Source organism: Canis lupus, chromosome 7 (assembly GCF_048164855.1).
Source record: "Canis lupus baileyi chromosome 7, mCanLup2.hap1, whole genome shotgun sequence".
NCBI classification, from domain to species: Eukaryota; Metazoa; Chordata; class Mammalia; order Carnivora; family Canidae; genus Canis; species Canis lupus.
Window position 1 is genome coordinate 60495250 of NC_132844.1, and position 18833 is coordinate 60514082.

At 39.6% G+C, this 18833-nt stretch overlaps 2 protein-coding genes across 5 annotated transcripts in view; one reads left to right on the forward strand and one right to left on the reverse strand.

Annotated features, from left to right (window-relative positions):
• The window catches only part of GTPBP2 (GTP binding protein 2), a 43707-nt gene that overhangs the window by 7984 nt on the left and 16890 nt on the right, over nucleotides 1–18833 (forward strand). The window lies entirely within an intron of this gene.
• The window catches only part of POLH (DNA polymerase eta), a 35804-nt gene continuing 19652 nt past the window's right edge, over nucleotides 2682–18833 (reverse strand). For 3 of the 4 annotated variants that reach the window (XM_072832885.1, XM_072832884.1, XM_072832886.1), the window contains 7 exons: nucleotides 15423–15592; nucleotides 13979–14082; nucleotides 12448–12567; nucleotides 11540–11663; nucleotides 10960–11025; nucleotides 6965–7134; nucleotides 2682–4174 (listed from right to left, as the gene is read on the reverse strand). In XM_072832885.1, coding sequence (XP_072688986.1) covers nucleotides 3280–4174; nucleotides 6965–7134; nucleotides 10960–11025; nucleotides 11540–11663; nucleotides 12448–12567; nucleotides 13979–14082; nucleotides 15423–15592 — 1649 coding nt within the window. In that variant the 3' untranslated portion in view covers nucleotides 2682–3279. Of the gene's footprint in view, nucleotides 4175–6553; nucleotides 6752–6964; nucleotides 7135–10959; nucleotides 11026–11539; nucleotides 11664–12447; nucleotides 12568–13978; nucleotides 14083–15422; nucleotides 15593–18833 lie in introns of those variants that run through there. The other variant, XM_072832887.1, reaches the window with a different exon arrangement.

The window sequence follows — 18833 nt, forward strand, 5'->3', positions numbered from 1 at the left end:
TTTCAGCTGAAGATAGGTAACCAACTGCTTGAGGAACTGGCCACTTGCTGTGGTCAGAGTGGTGAGGAGCCTGCTCCTGTGCTGTGTCAGAGATCTGGAGATTAGCATGCCAGCTACTTAATAGAATGGATCCTAGAGTCACGGTAATCTGGCCCTCACACTTTCCCTAGCAATGCAATAGAGCCTGAAGTGAAGTTTATATAGCCTAAACTGGCTTCTTGGAGCTGAAGGCCAAACCTTAGTCCTTTCTTCCTATTTCTGTGTTCAGAGTACCTGACCTGTTTTATGGGGCTGCATTTTGAGTACTGATCCTTGCAAAATAATTTTTTAAATATTTTATTCATGCAAAAGAATTTTTTAAAAAAATATTCATGACACAGAGAGAGATACAGAGACATACGCAGAGGAAGAAGCAGGCCCCATGCAGGAAGCCCGATGCAGGACTCAATCCAGGGCCCCTGGGATCACAACCTGCGCTGAAGGCAGACGCTTAACCGCTGAGCCACACAGGCGTCCTTGCAAAACAAATTTAATGATAAATGTGGCCCGAGTCCCATGAGGCATTCTGTGGGAGAATTTTGCTGTTTTTTGTTTTTTTTTTAAAGAGTGTGTGAGCCTGCAAGCAGCAGTGGGGGAGGGGGGCAGACAGAAAGAGAGAGAGAGAATCGTCCAATTGGTGCCCATCCAATTGGTGCGTGACACAGGGCTCAATTTCAAGACCCCAAGATCATGACCTGAGCTGAAATCAAGAGTTGGATGCTCAACTGACTGAGCCCCCAGGTACCTCTGTCCCCACAGTATTAAATTCTTTTTAAAGATTTTATTTATTTATTCATGAGAGGCACAGAGAGAGAGAGAGAGGCAGAGACACAGGCAGAGGGAGAAGCAGGCTTCATCCAGGGAGCCCGACCTGGGACTCGATCCCCAGTCTCCAGGATCATACCCCGGGCCGTAGGCGGCGCCAAACCGCTGCACCACAGGGGCTGCCCCCCATAGTATTAAATTAATAGCTTTCCTAACTATTCAAGCTCTGCTGCTTTTAAAAATATCAGTGGCTTAACTTGCTACTGTAAGAAGCCAACTTCCTCCTGTGTTGGGGACTAAGCCATTTACTTCCTATGTGCAACTGTTGATAAACAGCTGAGAAAAGGTTGTATTCAACAAAAAGGTGCTATAGTTTTCACCCAACACTGACCTTTACATGTCTGTGTGCTGTCCCTTCCACGGGCTTATTCCCAGTACGTGGGGCACGGTTGGCATTTCCAAGAAAACAGGTGTGCTGCTGTTATTGTTACTAGTTACCCACTATCCCCACCCGTCTTGGCCTCTATACCGACAAAACCAAAGTTTCTACCACTTTGCTTTTCTGTATGACTCTTTCCAACCAACCAACATGTTCAACATTTGTTCCACTTAATCCGTATAGGACCCGAGAGTATTGCTTCATTTTAGGCCTTTTTTTTTTTTTTTTAATTTTTCACTAGATTAAGAAAGGAGACTTTAGAAAATGATCAGCACTTAATGAGACATCTTCAGGAACCAGTGAACTATACCTTATTATATTAATGGAACATTTAAGATAAAAAGATGTTTAAGGCAGCCCCCCCCACCAGTAGCATGTACAATTTTACTGTTCCAGTTCTAGTAATCTAAAATTACTACATATGTTTCATCCAGTGAGTATCAAGTACCTACTATGTGCAAGGCACTGTGAAGAATTCTTGACTTCAAGAAACTACAGATATGGTAGGGAAAGGGCCATGTACACACTATTCAACTGCCACAAGAGGAAAATATTTTTGAAGAAATAATTTTCTGGTCCACTCAGTATTTTTCAAATGCTACTCCCTTCTTCAAACTAAATATAGACCTGCAATTTATAAACACGTTTGAAAAGCAGTTGGTTTGTGTGTTATATATGAGATGGAGGGATATATACCCCATACTTCCGACCCACTTCCCCCAACACCACCTAGTTCAGTTCATTTGCAATTGGGTTCTGTGTAACGCAAGGTTTCCCATATCAAAAAAGCTGACTTTCCACATATAAGAACAAAGAACAAAGATTAAGAATACAGTACTATATATGTGGACAAGTGCAGAAAGCTACAATAAACCCTATTCTACTTCAGGGTTTAAAGAAATGTCATTGCCCTCTGCAAACCCACAACTGGCCATGGCATCTTCTAGGCATCTTCTAGATTGGTATTACTCAAACACCCTGGAGAATCTTGTTAATATACAGATTCTGATTCCATAGGGGTGAGGCTGAGTTTCTAACAAGGGTGAGTGTCATCAAGGGATGACACTGATGCTGTTTCTCAAAATCACACTCAGCCTAGCAAGATTCTAGAGATGATCTAGTTCTGATTGTGACTTACCCAGTCTAAACAGTTTCTGAACTGGCCCATTAACAATCTTATTCTACATTAGATCAAATGCAGGAGGTAGAAGGGCCAGTGGCTAGAATTGTGGCCATAAATAGGGTTTAGTTGTATGAAATTCAGTATGTATGTATGTATGTATGTATGTATTCATGAGAGACACAGAGAGGGAGGCAGAGACATAGGCAGAGGGAGGAGAAGTAGGCTCCATGCAAGGAGCCTGATGTGGGACTCAGTCCCAGGCCTCCGGGATCACACCCTGAGCAAAAGGCAGACACTCAACCACTGAGCCACCCAGGCGTCCCAAATTCAGTATTTATTGAGCAGCTTCTGTGAACAGAGGCCTGCCCTAAGCATGTTATCACTTGAGGGTTTCAGGTCTTCACCTGATCTCAAACATCACATTTTGGTCAAAGCATTATCTGAACTGCCCCTGTCACAGAGCTTGGGGAAAAGGTTTTTTTTAATTGTTTTTTTCTCATCCAGTTCCTTTTTCTGCCATCTTTAAGCTCTGTACTTTAAATACATTGTCCTTAATCTCCCATAATCTGTAACGCATATCAGTTTTACAGATGAGGAAAAGTGTGGAAAGTGCCTCTCCTAGGCTTGAAGGCCCACATATTTGTACTCTGACACTGCCTCCCTAAACTCTAATGATTAAAAACTCAAAGCATTTGTATTTCTGCAATGATAAATTAGTTTTTACATCTCTATCAGCAATGGAATTAGAATCCATGCATGTGAAGAGATGGGAGTTTTAACTCAGCACCTAACTGGATTATTTATCTTACTAAAAATTTCATAAAGTTATAGATTTCCTTGAGAAGTGAACATATTTCCATCTCCTTGTTTCCAGGTAAAATATTAAAACCCTGCAGTAAGCCTGAGGCCACCACTAGTGTGTTAATGGTTTAAAAAATGATTCCAATGTCTGCATGCCCTCAGGCCTAGTTCGCTTACTATTGGAAGCTGAAGGGCTTTTGGGATTTCTTTTGCTTTGAGAACTGGCAGGAACAACCTGCATAGTTGAGGAGTGGGGCTGCAAAAAGGATTTCTGTAACTCCAATGCAAAATGATAGTCCGTATGTTCTGGCATCTCCCATACAGGTACCAGAGAGCCACACTTCTCACAGGGCACTTGGTCCTCAGCTGCCATAGGACTTGGAGTTGTAGTTGACTTCTGAGCCACCTCCAGAGCAGAACTGGAAGAAGCAAGCCTGCTTGGGCTGTTCTGGGTCAAATCCAGCTCTGTAGGAGTTGTTTTAGAGGTTCCTAGCTTTGGTACTGCTTGACAGACCAAATTTTGGTCTGTGTAATTTGGATACTCTGTTGGAAAACCGTTTGTTAACTCTTCAGGACTAGACTGTGGATTTTGTGGAGGGAAGAAAATCGAAGGATTATTAAGCTGTTTCTGCTTTAGAAGTAGACTCTTCTGCTTAAAGAAGGGCTCAATTCCTGTAGTACGACTGGTTTGGAAAGGTAAGGAGGGCTTGGATGGTGAATTGCTCATGGGCACCTGGGCAGTGGCAGTAAGAGATGACAGTGAAGCTTCTTTGACTTTCTGCTTTTTTGCAGCTTTTTGGAAGAATGATTCCAGAGAAGTAGTTGCTTTCTTAGTGGCTGTCACTGCTAGGTCACATCCCTGGGTCTTAGCTTCTGAACTGGAAACTGGCACGTTTGTCACAGAACTTGGGTCACTGCTCAAGAAGGTGGTGATGTCTGTGCAAGATGAAGGGGCAGGAGCGGAGAATTTGGTAGCACAGAGGAAAAGCATTGTGAGGGGAGGGGACCTGTATAGAAAGTAAAGGAACAAGATTAGCACCTGGTCACAGATGCAGTTTGTAAATGACTGTGATTATGGTTCTGCCACAAGAAGAAACTATTATTGCAGTGTTCTTAAATTTTAGGGTATGAGATTAATACAGATTCAATAGAGCTGGGATAGGCAGAGAATATGCCTTCCTAGGCATATTCAAGTCAAGTCAAGAGAATAAGTTCCTAGGTGATGCTGATGTTGCTGGCTTAGGACCCATCTTGAGAATTGCTGACTTGGTAAACACTTAACCAGGTCAGACATATATAAATTGGATCCCCTTACACCTAGGTATTCATAAGATATATCAGAAGATACATCAGAGTAGCTGTAATTCAGGGTTGAGGGAAGGAATTTTATTCAGGGCAACAAAAAAGCTTTAGAATATTTAGACTGGGAAGTCTCTTGGAAAAAAATCCTATTACCCATTCTGGTTTTTTTTGTTGTTGTTGTTGTTGTTTTTTGTTTTAAGATTTTTATGCATGAGAGACACACAGAGAGAGGCAGAAACACAGGCAGAGGGAGAAGCAGGCTCCCTGCCAGGAGCTCGATGCTGGACTTGATCCCAGGACCCCATCATGCCCTGAGCCAAAGGCAGATGCTCAACTGCTGAGCCACCCAGGCATCCCACTCATTCTATTTTTAAAGAGTGTACTGCTTGGGCAGCCCAGGTAGCTCAGCGATTTAGTGCCGCCTTTGGCCCAGGGTGTAATCCTGGAGACCCGGGATCGAGTTCCACGTCTGTCTCCCTGCATGGAGCCTGCTTCTCCCTCTGCCTGTGTCTCTGTCTCTCTCTGTGTCTCTCATGAATGAATAAATAAAATCTTAAAAAAAAAAAAAAACAAAAAAAGAGTGTACTGCTTAACCCTCATTCAGACAGACTTTTCAATTGAGTTTCTAGAGAATGAAATTCTACAACTGGAATTACCTATCCTAGTCTCAGAAATATGTCAGGAAATTCCTGTCATAGGGATCCCTGGGTGGCGCAGTGGTTTAGTGCCTGCCTTTGGCTCAGGGCGCGATCCCGGAGACCCAGGATTGAATCCCACGTCGGGCTCCCGGTGCATGGAGCCTGCTTCTCCCTCTGCCTGTGTCTCTGCCTCCCTCTCTCTCTCTCTCTCTCTCTATCATAAAAAAAAAAAAAAAAAGAAATTCCTGTCATAGAGTTAACTCATTATGTCTAATTACTCAAACAATTTTCACATTAGTTGAATTTCAGAAGATACAATATTTTTTTTTTAAGATTTTATTTATTTATTCATGAGAAACACAGAGAGAGGCAGAGACACAGGCAGAGGGAGAAACAGGCTGCATGCAGGGAGCTGGACGTGGGACTCAATCCTGGGTCTCCAGGATCACACCCTGGACTGAAGGTGGCGCTAAACCGCTGAGCCACCGGGGCTGCCCTACAACATGGTTTTATATACAGATTAGCCCCTCAATGAGGTGAAGAGTAAATGCTGTTTTAAAATTGTTATGGGCAGCCCCAGTGGCTCAGTGGTTTAGCGCCGCCTTCAGCCCGGGGTTTGATCCTGGAGACCCAGGATCTAGTTCACATCCGGCTCCCTGCATGGAGCCTGCTCCTCCCTCTGCCTGTGTCTCTGCCTCTCTCTGTATGTGTCTCTCATGAATAAATAAAATCTTAAAAAAATAAAATAAGATAAAATTGTTATGACAGTTATCTCACTATCCTCTGGTTTCATACTTTTGTAAAGTCTTATAATCAGATCATTTTGATGCTTCCATGTCAGTAAGTTTCCCAGTAAGTATTTGTTAGAGTCTGTCAATTTTTAAGGTTTCATATGAACATAGAATCCTATTTATCATTTAGTTCAGTGAAACTGTTCAATATTTGAAAATAAACATCTATACCAGGAAGTAAAAGTCAAATAAATTATTCCACACAAAGAACAAGGATTCCAGCTTTAGAGACCCTATCATATTGTAGGTCTGCACATGCAGTAGTAATAAACACATATTTAGATAAGCAATAGGTGTTCAGTGAAATTTTGTTTATTTGTAGTTGACATAACTAATGTCACATTAGTTTCAGGTTAAACTTTTATTTATAATCTTCAGCATAGATCTATAAACAACCAATTTATGTTTCTCACATAATTTATTTCCATTGTGAATTAGGAATTCTTTTTTCAATGTAACAGGCTATGTTAAATAGAGGATTCCAATACTGAAAATCATTAATATCTGAACAATAAACACACTCCAATCATATATTTGGTTATTTTTCATTACCAAATAAAATGAAATTTAATATGACATTTAGTATTATAGCAGTGGACCTTGTAATTGAGTTGGGAATGTTAGAATGAAGATTATCCATGAATCTAAATCTAGGTCATTTTCATTATCCAGAAAGATGGTTTTAAGATAGAACAATTAAGTGTTGAATTCCTTTTTTTTTTTTTTTAAGTGTTGAGTTCCTAAGTGTATCCTTGAAACTTGAGTTCCATACTCACACAGGCAATTGGTTGTTCCCTCTGCTTGCAGCAAAGACAGGGATGATTGTGGTGTACACTGCCTCTGAAACACACCCCTGAGAACCGGAATGCACCCAATGTAGGCAAAGCAGCTGTAACTGAGCTGCCTTGTTTCTGGGGTTTCTGTTGTGTTCTCCCATTCCTCTCTGATAGGTCCTACTGGCCAAAGTCACCAAGAACCTACCCCAGCTGGAGAACTATATACCCATGACTTAGAGCAAATCAGGGCACAGGTGTCTTCTGCAAAGACAAGATAAAATTAAACTCACCAGTCAGTTTTGATTCCTGAAGTGTTACAGTTCTTGATGACAGCAAATGCATCATGGCTCATTTTGTGAGCATCATAGCGGGTAAGGGCACAGCAGCGACGCAGGCTGCTGAGACGTTTGTCTCCTTGTACACGAATGCTCACAGCCAACTGGGTGGCCACCCTGTCATTCTGTGGATATAAAAGGATTGAGACCAGAACTACAGTTATTGTGAACATCTGGATTCTATATATTGAACCGTGTGAGAGGAAATTAAAAGAACCAGCATGACAGAATGGTTTAGAAATTGTCACGCTTAATTTTTTTTTAAGGCTTATTTATTTTATGGGAGAAACGAGGAGAGAGAGCACAAGTGGGGGCGAGGGGCAGAGCGAGAGAAGTTCAAGCAGTTTCCTTGCTGAGTGTGGAGCCCAATATGGGACTGGATCCAAGGACTGCAAGATCATGACCTGAGCCGAAAGCAAGAGTCAGACACTTAACCTACTGAGCCACTCAGGTGCCTCAGTGATATTTCATTTTTAAAAATATTTTGTGCTGGGGCACCTGAGTGGCTCAGTGGGTTAAGCATCTGACTTCAGCTCAGGTTGTGATCTCAGGGTCCTGGGATCCAGTGTGCCACTTTGGGCTCCCTGCTCAGCAGAGAGCTTGCTTTCTAATCCTCTCCTCCTGTCCCTCCCCCTGCTCATGCACTCTCTCTCAAATAATAAATAAAATGCTTTAAAAGGGATGCCTGGGTGGCTCAGAGGTTGGGCAGCTGCCTTTGGCTGAGATCGTGATCCCAGGATCTGGGATCGAGTCCTGCATCTGGCTCTTGCAAGGACCCTGCTCCTCCCTCTGCCTGTGTCTCTCCCTCTCTCTGTGTGTCTCTCATGAATAAATAAATAAAATCTTAAAAAAATCCTTTAAAAAATTTATGCTATTAGTAGAAGAAGTAACTGGAGCATACAGAACCTGAATGATGAAATATTAGAATATCTAGGATATTTTGACAGGTGATAGGAACAGGACAGAATAAATGAAAATGGGGACTCTTCTTGAACGTTTTTTGTGCTGTCCATGCAGGAAGATTATAACCAATATTTATTCTATTTTGTGACTGAAGGAAGGGCTCATTTAAGTAATTGTCTGAAAGGAAGATCCAAGGGAGGATGTCAAGATTGAGTAGTGGATCTGGTCTTCTGCTAGTGCAGAAGTTTCCACTAGCACCTCCTCCTTTTACCCTATCTATAGAAGATACAGTATAGTGAGCCTGCATTTAGAGAGCAGGATCACTGATCCACTTTTCAGTGAAGTCTAAGCAATTGAATATTGTTGATACAAAACAAAGAAATAAAGGTCAAGAAGCAGAGATGTAAGAAGGTAAACAGTCTACACAGGGATCCCCTCAAAATCAAAAGATGGTGGTGACAAGAAATACCCCCAAAGGCAAACAAACCAAGAGCAACTATTTTTGGGGGTAAGAATATATTTTGTATTTTTTGTACATTTTGTAAATAAAATTAATAAGAATTTATCTTCAGACCATACAAATTGGCAATTACAAAGGAGTCTTTGTTGACTAAAACTATTCAACAACAAACTAAATGCTGACTATGTATCAGCTTCTGTCTAGAGATACAGGAGAGAACAAAATAAAGTCCAGGCCCATATGGATCTTAATCCTGTAGTAGGAGCCACAGAAATAAACAAGTAGGCTGTAATAGAAAGGACTACAAAATGCTATGAGAAGAAGCAGAGTAAAGCAGAGAATGATGAAGGCTACTGATGTGATAGGGTATTGGAAAGGCCTCTTGGAGAAGATGACCTTTGAGCAGAGACCTGAATAAAGTGAGGGAGGAAATTTTAATATCTAAGTAAAGATTCTCCAGGCCAAAGGAACAGCAAGTACAAAATTGCTTGGTGAGTTAAATAAAAGGGAAGGCAGCCAGTGGAGGGGAGGCTACAGCAGAGAAGGAAGGGGGAGAAGACAGTAGCCGGAGAAGTAGCCAGAGACCAAATCATTTTGGTCATTATAGAATAAAAGAAATCCACACAGGACTTAAGTATGAAGGGAAGCCACTAGAATACTTTAAACAGTGAAGTGACAAGGATCTTTCATGTCCAGAATTACTTTTGGGATAAAGTCCTTATTTTAAGCTTAAAGACAGATAAATTTCCAGGGATCCCTACTGTGCTTCATTAGATACAAAGTGAGAGGGAAAGCCCCACTTTAAGGCTTTTAAAGCCTTATGAAACTTTATAAAAAGAAATGAGAACAGAGCGACACCTAGTGAACAAAGGCAAACAGGTCCATTAACACAACTGGGATCCTCTCCCTGTTTATGTTCCCCACCAAAGAACAAACCTTCACCATCACCAATTCAGCTAACATAGGACAAACAGGTAGTTGTGAATGATTTCTGACAGTTTATGGTTGACTTGTAGGACTCCTAGTTGTGGAAACACAAGAGAATACATCAAACAATACCATCAGGAAAGTGAAAAAAAAAAACAGAATGGGAGAAAATATTTGCAAATTATCTGACAAGGTACTTGTACCCAGAATATATAAAGAACTCGTAAAATGCAATAATGAAGAAATAAACCACTTCAAAAATGGGCACAGGATCTTGATAAATTTCTCTAAGGAAGATAACGGCCAATAAAACACTTGAAAACCACAATGAGACACCACTTCACATCCACTATGGATAAAATAAGAAAAAGACAGTAATAAGGATATAGTGAAATTAAAACCTTTTTATATTGCTGGGAATGTAACGTAGTACAGCAACAGTCTGGTAGTTCCTCAAAATGGCTAAACAGTTACCATGTGAACCAGCAATTCTAATCCTAGGCATATACCCAAGAGAAATGAAACATATGTCTACACAAAAATCTGTACATGAATGTTCATAGCAACATTGCTCATAAGAGCCAAAAAGTGGAAACAACTCAAATATCCATTCACCAATCAACAGATAAACAAAATATGGTAAACCCATACAATATATTATTCATTCATAAAAGGAAAAAAGATACCGATACATGTTACAATATAAGTGAACCTTGAAATTTATTTTGTTAACCAAAAGATTTCAAGCCAGTCAAAAGGCCACAAATTGCCTTAGTCCTCATATATGAAATGTCCAAAATAGTAAGTCTATGAGGACAAAGCACACTGGCAGTTGCCTAGGGTGAGTAACTGCTAATGGGTATAGGATTTCTTTTTTGGGTGATGAAAATGTTCTTAAATTGATTGCAGAATGGTTGAACAACTCTGATACTAAGTTCAAACTGTATACTGTAAATGAGTGAATTTTATGTAAAATATCAATAAAGCTACTTTTTTAAAGATTTTTTAAAAATTTACTTATTTGAGAGAGAATGAGACACAGAGAGGGAGAAGCAGACACCCACTGAGCAGGGAGCCTGACATGGGGCTCAATTCCAGGACCCTAGGATCATGACCTGAACCAAAGGCAGACGACGACCGACTGAGCCACCCAGGTGCTCCAATAAAACTATTTTTTTAAAGGAAAGGATAAAGAAACTAATCATCAGATGTCAAAATTTTTACTTCATCCTCTGTCTCTAAAACTGCCAGTACATCTCTGTCACATGGACTATGTTTAAGTTCCAATAATTTACATTTGTACATTATTGTACAATAATGAGTGTGCTATTTAATGGCTCTGTACTCTGATGAAGATGTACTGTATATTCAGGATTACAGGAGGTAGGTGAGATAAATATACAAGAGTAGAAGCAAATAGTAATGAGGGAGATGGGGAGATGGGGTAGTCAGGTCTTGTGTTCACAGACATAGGTTTTCAAAAGATCATGTTGAGTGTTAGGGAAGATTTCTTAAAATTTCTTAGTCTGGTATTTTTGCTTTTTTTTTTTTTTTAGTCTGGTATCTTTTTGTATTTTTGTTTCTATTCCTCTTCCAGGTAAGCAACAACTGGTATTTAAATCCCAAAGCTCACCCCAAGAATAAAGAAAGAAAATCTTACATCATTTCGGTCCTTGGTTAGTCTCTCCTCTAGTTCCTGGGCTAATTGCAAAAGCCACCATTGTACCTAAAAAAGTGTTGAGACTTTAATATATCATTTCAAATGATATTTGTTTGTTATAGTACTAAAAGGAGGATTTGTTCAGTTCTCTCACAAATATAAGTGTAAAGTCAAGTCTCCCCCATAACCAAGGGATCACCAGATTATAAAAACCTTCTGACTTGCCCTAGCACAAAATTTTAATTTTCTTTTCCTGCTGGCATGCCATCAGGTGAACTTCAGGCATGTTCCAGCTGAGTAAAAAGAACAAAACACAAACTTGAGGCATAATATCCCAGGCCTTCCAAGTTGCCACCTACCAAAAAAAAAAATTAGTAATTCAATTTTGACCTTCAGTTAGTTCTATTTTATTTTTTCTTGGATGGAAAAAATAAATCAAGCTCAATTTTCAACACACAAAGAACTTCATGCTTTACAACAGAAAGGTCTCATCTAACTTACTAAACTTCCTACAGTTACCAAAACCCACCCACTAACCCCTTTAAAAGAGGCAATGTTCTTGTCAAGAATGCCTGCCTACCTGTTCCCGAGTAGTCAGAGCTGTCTTTCCTGGGAAGTTCTTACTGCAGCCAATGGTTTTAGGTAGTTGCCTGGGTTTAACTGGATCATGTTCAATCCCACGGCACATGGCATAAAGCCAAGATCTAATAAAAGCAAAAAATGTGAAAACAATTATTAAAATAAAATACTTACATTGAATTACCCTTTTATCTCCTTCATGGAAAAAGAAAAATTTGCCCCAAATTAAGTATCCCTCACCTCTAACAGAATCCCTGCCCTTCTCAATGAATTCTAGTGCAATATATTGCCAAGGAGAGGGACAGTGGTTATGCTTTTTAAAGTCAAGTCATCATTTGTATTTTTGGAAAAGTGCTGAGCAAACCACTGATTCATAACCCCAAGTTTTTTGGTACTAAGTCTAAATACAAAGATTTTAAAGGAATTATCAGCAATTTAGCACACAAAAATGGTGTATATATATCCAAGCCTATCAACCTACTTAGGTAAATGAAAAACTGGACTGACAGGCCACAGTGATCTAATATTTTTAAGCAAAAAGACCAATGAAGGGCAGCCCCTGTGGCACAGCGGTTTAGCGCCGCATGCAGCCTAGGGCATGATCCTGGAGACCCTGGATGGAGTCCCATGTCAGGCACTCTGCATGGTGCCTGCTTCTCCCTCTGCCTGTGTCTCTGCCTCTCTCTCTCTCTCTCTCTCTCTCTCTGTGTGTGTGTGTGTGTCTCTATGAATAAATAAAAAATAAAAAAAATAATAAATTGGGAACTTTAAAAAAAAAAAAGACGAATGAAACTACTTTGAGGAACAAATGTTAAAGATAGGTCTAGATTTTACTGGATGCTTTTATCTAGATTTGAATTTACCAATCTCCATAAAGGTTATGACTGAAAAGTATTAGGAACCACTTACCCATTCTTCTCTCCAAAATGACTCTGGAGCTGAGATTCAGTGAACTGAGTCAGTTCGCCCATGTATTCCACCCCCAGGATTTCAATGACAGAAGCACCTAGCTTTCCTCCAAGACTACGGCTAATAAGAGAGACAAGAATTTACAGGTCACATCATAAGTATCTGGTTAGCAGCAGACATAAGAAATTTTGCTGTGTAAGTAGGTCTTCAGAGGATTAAGGGAAAATGAGAGCACATATTGGTCCTGTAAACTATTAATTTTCTAGTTTAAGACTGAATGATTCTGGAAATTAAAATACTCTGGGAGTTAGGACCTGGGAAGATTAACGATAGCATAAACAAAGGTTTAAAGTCATTGATTAGTTATTAAATCAACTGTATATAAAACTTTCAATTACACAGGATCTACTGTCCCATTTAGGGATTAAAATTCTAACCCCAGGGGCGCCTAGGTGGCTCAAACGGTTAAGCAGTTAAGCATCTGCCTTTGGCTCAGGTCATGATCCCAGGATCCTGAGATTCAGCCTAGACTCCCTGCTCAGTGGGGAGTCTGCTTCTCCCTCTCCTTCTGCCCCTCCCCCAGTTTGTGCTTGTTCTCTCTTGTGCTCTCTCAAATAAATCTTTTAAAGAAAAATGTTCAACCTCAAAACAAATCCCATTTCAATTTCATAGCCAAAACCTTTTATATTTAAGAATAAAAATTTGTAAAAAAAAAAAAAAGAAGAAGAAGAATAAAAATTTGTAAGCTTGGTCTTTGAGGCTTCCTATAATCTGTCCTCAACCTACCTTTTCTGTCTTATTTCTATCGCTTATCTTCTTCAATATGGTCCAGTTAAACTAGTTTATGTCCCAGCTCACTGAAAATACCTTACACTTTTCCCTTCTTTGTTTTCAAAACATTATTGAAATCAGAACTGCTCTTCAATTCTCATCTGACAAAACAAAATCTCATGTCTTTTTATAAATCTTTCTTAGATTTCTCTTCTATGAACTCCGGTAACTACCTGTACAACTCATTTAGCAACTACTCATGTACAGTCTTGATAACACTTTCACTGTTTCCACTGTTACATCTGGTCCCTTCTACAATACTATATGCCCTTGCCAAGGACACACATTGGTATGCACAACCTAGTTATTCATTTTATTTGGCTTTTGCTCTCATGCCTAGTTTGGGAGCAGTTCAGCAGCCCCGAACACCCTGATATCACATTAGAATAAAAAAAAGAAGTAAAGTATCTATTTGTTTTGTTATTTAGTAACAGACTTGAATAAAAAGGCTAGAGGGACATTAACTATAGAGCTAAAAATCAGTTCATTTTTAAAATTCAGGATTAAGTAACTTCCACAGATAATCCAGAATTGAAAGTTCATCAGGAAAAAAGTCTCTGTTTTTCAAAATTCCCTGTGTATCTCCCTTTTACCTTCCTGGCTACCTACTTCTGACTCCAATTTTTCATAAGGAACAGAAGAAACCAGAGTATCTTCATAAGGATATGAGTCAAATTGAATGTACTTCCTGAATACTTACATTTTGCTAATAGGCATCTGGCTGAAGAGCTGTGGGACAGACCCATGTGAGACCAGGGTTTGGCGGTTGGGCTTGTTCAGTCCACAGGCCAGTTTTGCCAGGACCTGCAGCATGAAAAGCATAAAAACTTCATTACTGCCAACCTCACCCACACGGAGAAGTGGTGAATATTAACACACATGTACAAACACAGGCACAGCTTAAGGGCTGTAACTAATAGTTTCCACGTTAAAAACAAAAACACCACCAGAAACTCAAGACATCTCTAAACCTTGGTGTCCCACAATATCCTCAGTGGAAACTAGGACCCACTATCACCATCCTTATTGTTCTTTCCATAACTTCTATTCTTGGTTTTCCTTTGATCATGTTTTTCCATCCCCATCTATTCCTAAGGTTCTTTTGAGAGAATAAGGTGCTTTACCGGTATCATTTCACAAATTATAATTGGTAGGAATAGTATAAAATCATCCTTTAAATTCAATGGAGTTTCCCTGGAACTTCTACTAGGCAACATTTAGTTTCATTTAAATTACTACAGTGGGACTTTGATTTCCCCTCCCTTCACCCAATCAGAAAAACCTCTAAACCTCTGTGGGATAGTTTGGCAATTGGAGGGAGGGGGGAAAGGTAGTAACCAGGGATAATCAGCCACTGCCCAATTACTGAACCTAGTCAGCAGAGGACGAAGATCCCAGACCCTCACTGCACTTAATAAGTAAACTTGTTATTCTGCCCCTGTATCACTGACAATTGTCTGTATTCCCTAAATTAAAATAGTGATCCAAATTAATCCAAATTAATAAAATTTTATTATTCCACCTCACTTATTTTTTTAAAAAGATTTTATTTATTTATTCATGAGAGACACAGAGAGAGAGGCAGAGACACAGGCAGAGGGAGAAGCAGGCTCCATGCAGGGAGCCCAATGTGTGACTGAATCCTGGGACCCTGGGATCACACCCTGAGCCAAAGGTAGACGCCCAACCATTGAGCCACTCAGGTGTCCCTATTCCACCTCACTTACTGCTTTCATTAGAAAGGAGGGTATAGGCAAAAGCATAAAATACTCAGGCAATTCCACAGAAGTTTTAAGATAATACTAGGATATTCAGCAAGTGAAAAGAAAGAGGTTCATAAATAAAATTCAAAGACTAACCTCCTTTCTATAGATAGTTCAGTCATTAAGGAAATATTTTGGATACAACTACATAAGGATTTTCTGCAGATTTTTCAGAATACTTCTTAGGAAAATACATGTTCAATGACATTTCCCTTGTTAGAGAATTACTCAGGCTTTTATTTGGTCCTCAAAATAAATTCTAAATAGAAACCCATTTCAAAGTATACATATAATGATTTAAGTGCCCTATTCATACCAATCCTTGCTGTATTTAACTACAGATATATATGTTTCTCCTCAAAACCCAGTATTAGCCTTCACCTTATTGTGTGAAATTCCAGCTGAACACTGAAAGCCTGTCTCCCTCTCTATGGCTGCTCTCATTTCCTCCACAATCACTGCTCCAACAGTGAGCTGCAGGTCTGGAGAGGTGTTGTTATCAATCTGAAGAGAATCAAGCCATTGAAATAAGCCTTCTTTTCGCGTCTCCTCTGAAAAAACAGAAAGGTTGTATTTAAATTTTTTTTTTTAAGTCAGGATTTTGTGTTATCTAATACAGAAATGCTTCCATTTCACAGTACTTTAGATATGTACATTTTCTTTTTTCTTTTAATTCAAGAGAGAGAGAGAGAGAGAGAGAGCATGACTGGGGAGAGGGAGAGGGACAAGCAGACTCCTCGTTGAGCATGGAGGGAGATGCGGGGCTTGATCTCAGGACCCTAAGATCGTGACCTGAGCTGAAGTCAGACATTTAACCAAATAAACCACCCAGGTACCCTGATATGTACATTTTCACACATACAAAATGGCAGTTGTTTACAGACTTCTTGGTACTCAAAAGAGAGATCAATTTCTGCTTCCTGTAATTCCAGCAGCCTTAGCTTCAGCTTAGGCTGAACCTTATAATATGCAACAAACATTTTATATTGTCTTTCATGATCAATGCTAATTTTTAAAATTTTTTTTAATTTATTTTATTTATTTATGATAGTCACAGAGAGAGAGAGAGAGAGAGAGAGGCAGAGACATAGACAGAGGGAGAAGCAGGCTCCATGCACCAGGAGCCCGACGTGGGATTCAATCCTGGGTTTCCAGGATCGCACCCTGGGCCAAAGGCAGGCGCTAAACCACTGCGCCACCAAGGGATCCCAATGCTAATTTTTTAATAAACATTTTTCCTTAAGATTTTATTTGAGAAAGAGAGAGCAAAGAGAGCATGAGTTGGAGGGAGGGGCAAAGGCAGAGGGAGAAGCAGACTCCTTGCTGACAAAGGAGCCCGATGCAGGACTTGACCCCAGGACCTCGGTATCATGATCTGAGCCGAAGGAAGAAGACACTTAACCAACTGAGCCACCTAGGTGCCCCTCATGATCAATAATTTTAAAGTATATCCGTTTTCTCTCTCTGGTTCTCTGGAACTTCCTTCCTCCAACTTTCTCTGGCACACCCCCTCCCTCAAGAATTGCTATTCAATTAGAAAATATTCAGAATTAACTCATGCTTCAAAATAATGTTAGTATTTATGGATTTTCAGAGACTGGTTTTCCTGGTGAGTAGCTAAAATTCTGGTGATTCTCCTGACAAGTTATTGAAATTAGTAGCTTTGGACTCAGGGCCTTGAAAATATCTTACTATCCAATTTAGAACTAGTCAGTTTTGAAAAAGCCTAAAAAATGATTATACAGCAGGGGAGGTAGGCATAGAGAAAACCTAGACATGTTGGTTTAAAGAGACAGTAATGAGGTATGAGCAAGGCAAGAAAATACACTCAAATTATTGTGGGGAGGTATTTGAAGGTTCACATATATAGAGGAGAAGGATGAGCACATAGAACTTTCCAACTCTTGATGGCTGCTTCTCTCCTTTGCTGGCTTGTCTTCTTCCTCCAACACTCAGATACTCAGCAACATTCTACTCTGTATATATGCTTTTTCTCTCGGTCAATAATTGGTACTGACTTACATTTCAATTTGCTTATGCTGAGTACAAGCAAATCTTAATCTCTATTCCCAAACTCTTTTTTTAAAGATTTAATTTATTTATTCATAAGAGACACACACAGGCAGAGGGAGAAGCAGGCTCCATGCAGGGAGCCTGATGGAGGACTCAATCCTGGGACTCAGGGATCACGACCTGAGCCAAAGGCAGGCGCTTAACCACAAAGCCACCCAGGCATCCCCTCTATTCCCAAACTCTTAAACTCTAATCTCTTATCTCCACCTCCCCACAGAATAACTCTTCTTGAATTTTTCATTATAGTTTCAAACTATGGTTCACTATACTTTCTAAACGTAACTAAAATCAATCTTTTAATATCTTCCTTCTCAAATATTCTTTCCCAAACAACTCCCTATTTCTTTCTTTTTTATTTTTTTCTTTTTTAAGATTTTATTTATGAGAGAGAGGACAGAGGGGAGAGGGGGCAGGAGAAGCAGGCTCCCCTGGAACAGGGAGGCCAATATGGAACTCGATCGCAGAACCCCAGGATCATGACCTGAGCCAAAGGCAGACACCTAACCAACTGAGCCACCCAGACGCCCCTCTTTCTTTTCTTTTCTTTTCTTTTTTAAAGTAGGCTCAACGCTGGGAGCTCAACACAAAGCTTAAACTCACAACCTTGAGATCAAGAGTTGGACGCTTAACTGACTTAGCTACCCAAGGACCCCAGAACTCCCTGTTTCTAATAAGGGTTCGAAATTAAAATAATATTGGGATCCTTTCTTTCATTCCCCATTAGTCAACAAAACCAATTTCAAATATCCATTGCAATCCGCCGTATTTTATTCAGGTTTTCTTCATTCTTGCCCAGACCACCTTACCTCCTAAACCACCCTCTCCCTGAATGCATTTTACAAAATGCTCATGAATGAAATATTCTCAAATACCAAATACTGTTCAAAACTGTTAGCTCTCTCACACCTACAGAATAAAGTACCAACTCTATAAACTGGCACTGAAGACTGTCTGGCCTTTCAATTAATCTTCCATTAACCCCAAATTTGTTATATCTTTACAATTTCCAGAACATATGATGTTTCAAACTTAAGACATCACTTATTCTATTTCCCTGATTATTTATTTATTTGTTTATTTATTTATTTATTTATTCATTCATGACAGACAGAGAGAGAGAGAGAGAGAGAGGCAGAGACACAGGCAGAGGGAGAAGCAGGCTCCATGCAGGGACTCAATCCCGGGTCTCTTGGATCATGCCCTGGGCTGAAGGCAGTGCTAAACCGCTGAGCCACCCGGGCTGCCCTGATCTTCTTAAGTCTGTTCTCTTTGCTTAAATATTATCTATGCTTTAGGTCTTATTCAAGTCTCATCTATCATGTGGTCTTCTCCAACTTGTCTAGCTAACTTTGGGGTGCCCCATTAAAGTTCTTTAGCTCTTATCTGTAACCATATAGTATAATTGTTAAAAGAATATTCTACAGTAAGGCAGTGTTCAAATATTAACTTTATACTAAACTATTGACTTTGAACGAGTTCCTAATTCTCTAAGTTTCAGTTTCGTTGTCTGACATGAGCTTACGTACTGTATCTCATAGGATTGTTGTGAGAATTATATATAATTTGTGTATATGTGCATACATGTGTAAATGTATATATATAATTTCACTAAAGGTCCTTAGTACAGTGCCTTGCATATATTAGCAACAGTAAATATGACAGCCTTCTTTTATTTTTATTTTATTTTTTTTAATTTTTTAATTTTTTATTTTTTTATTT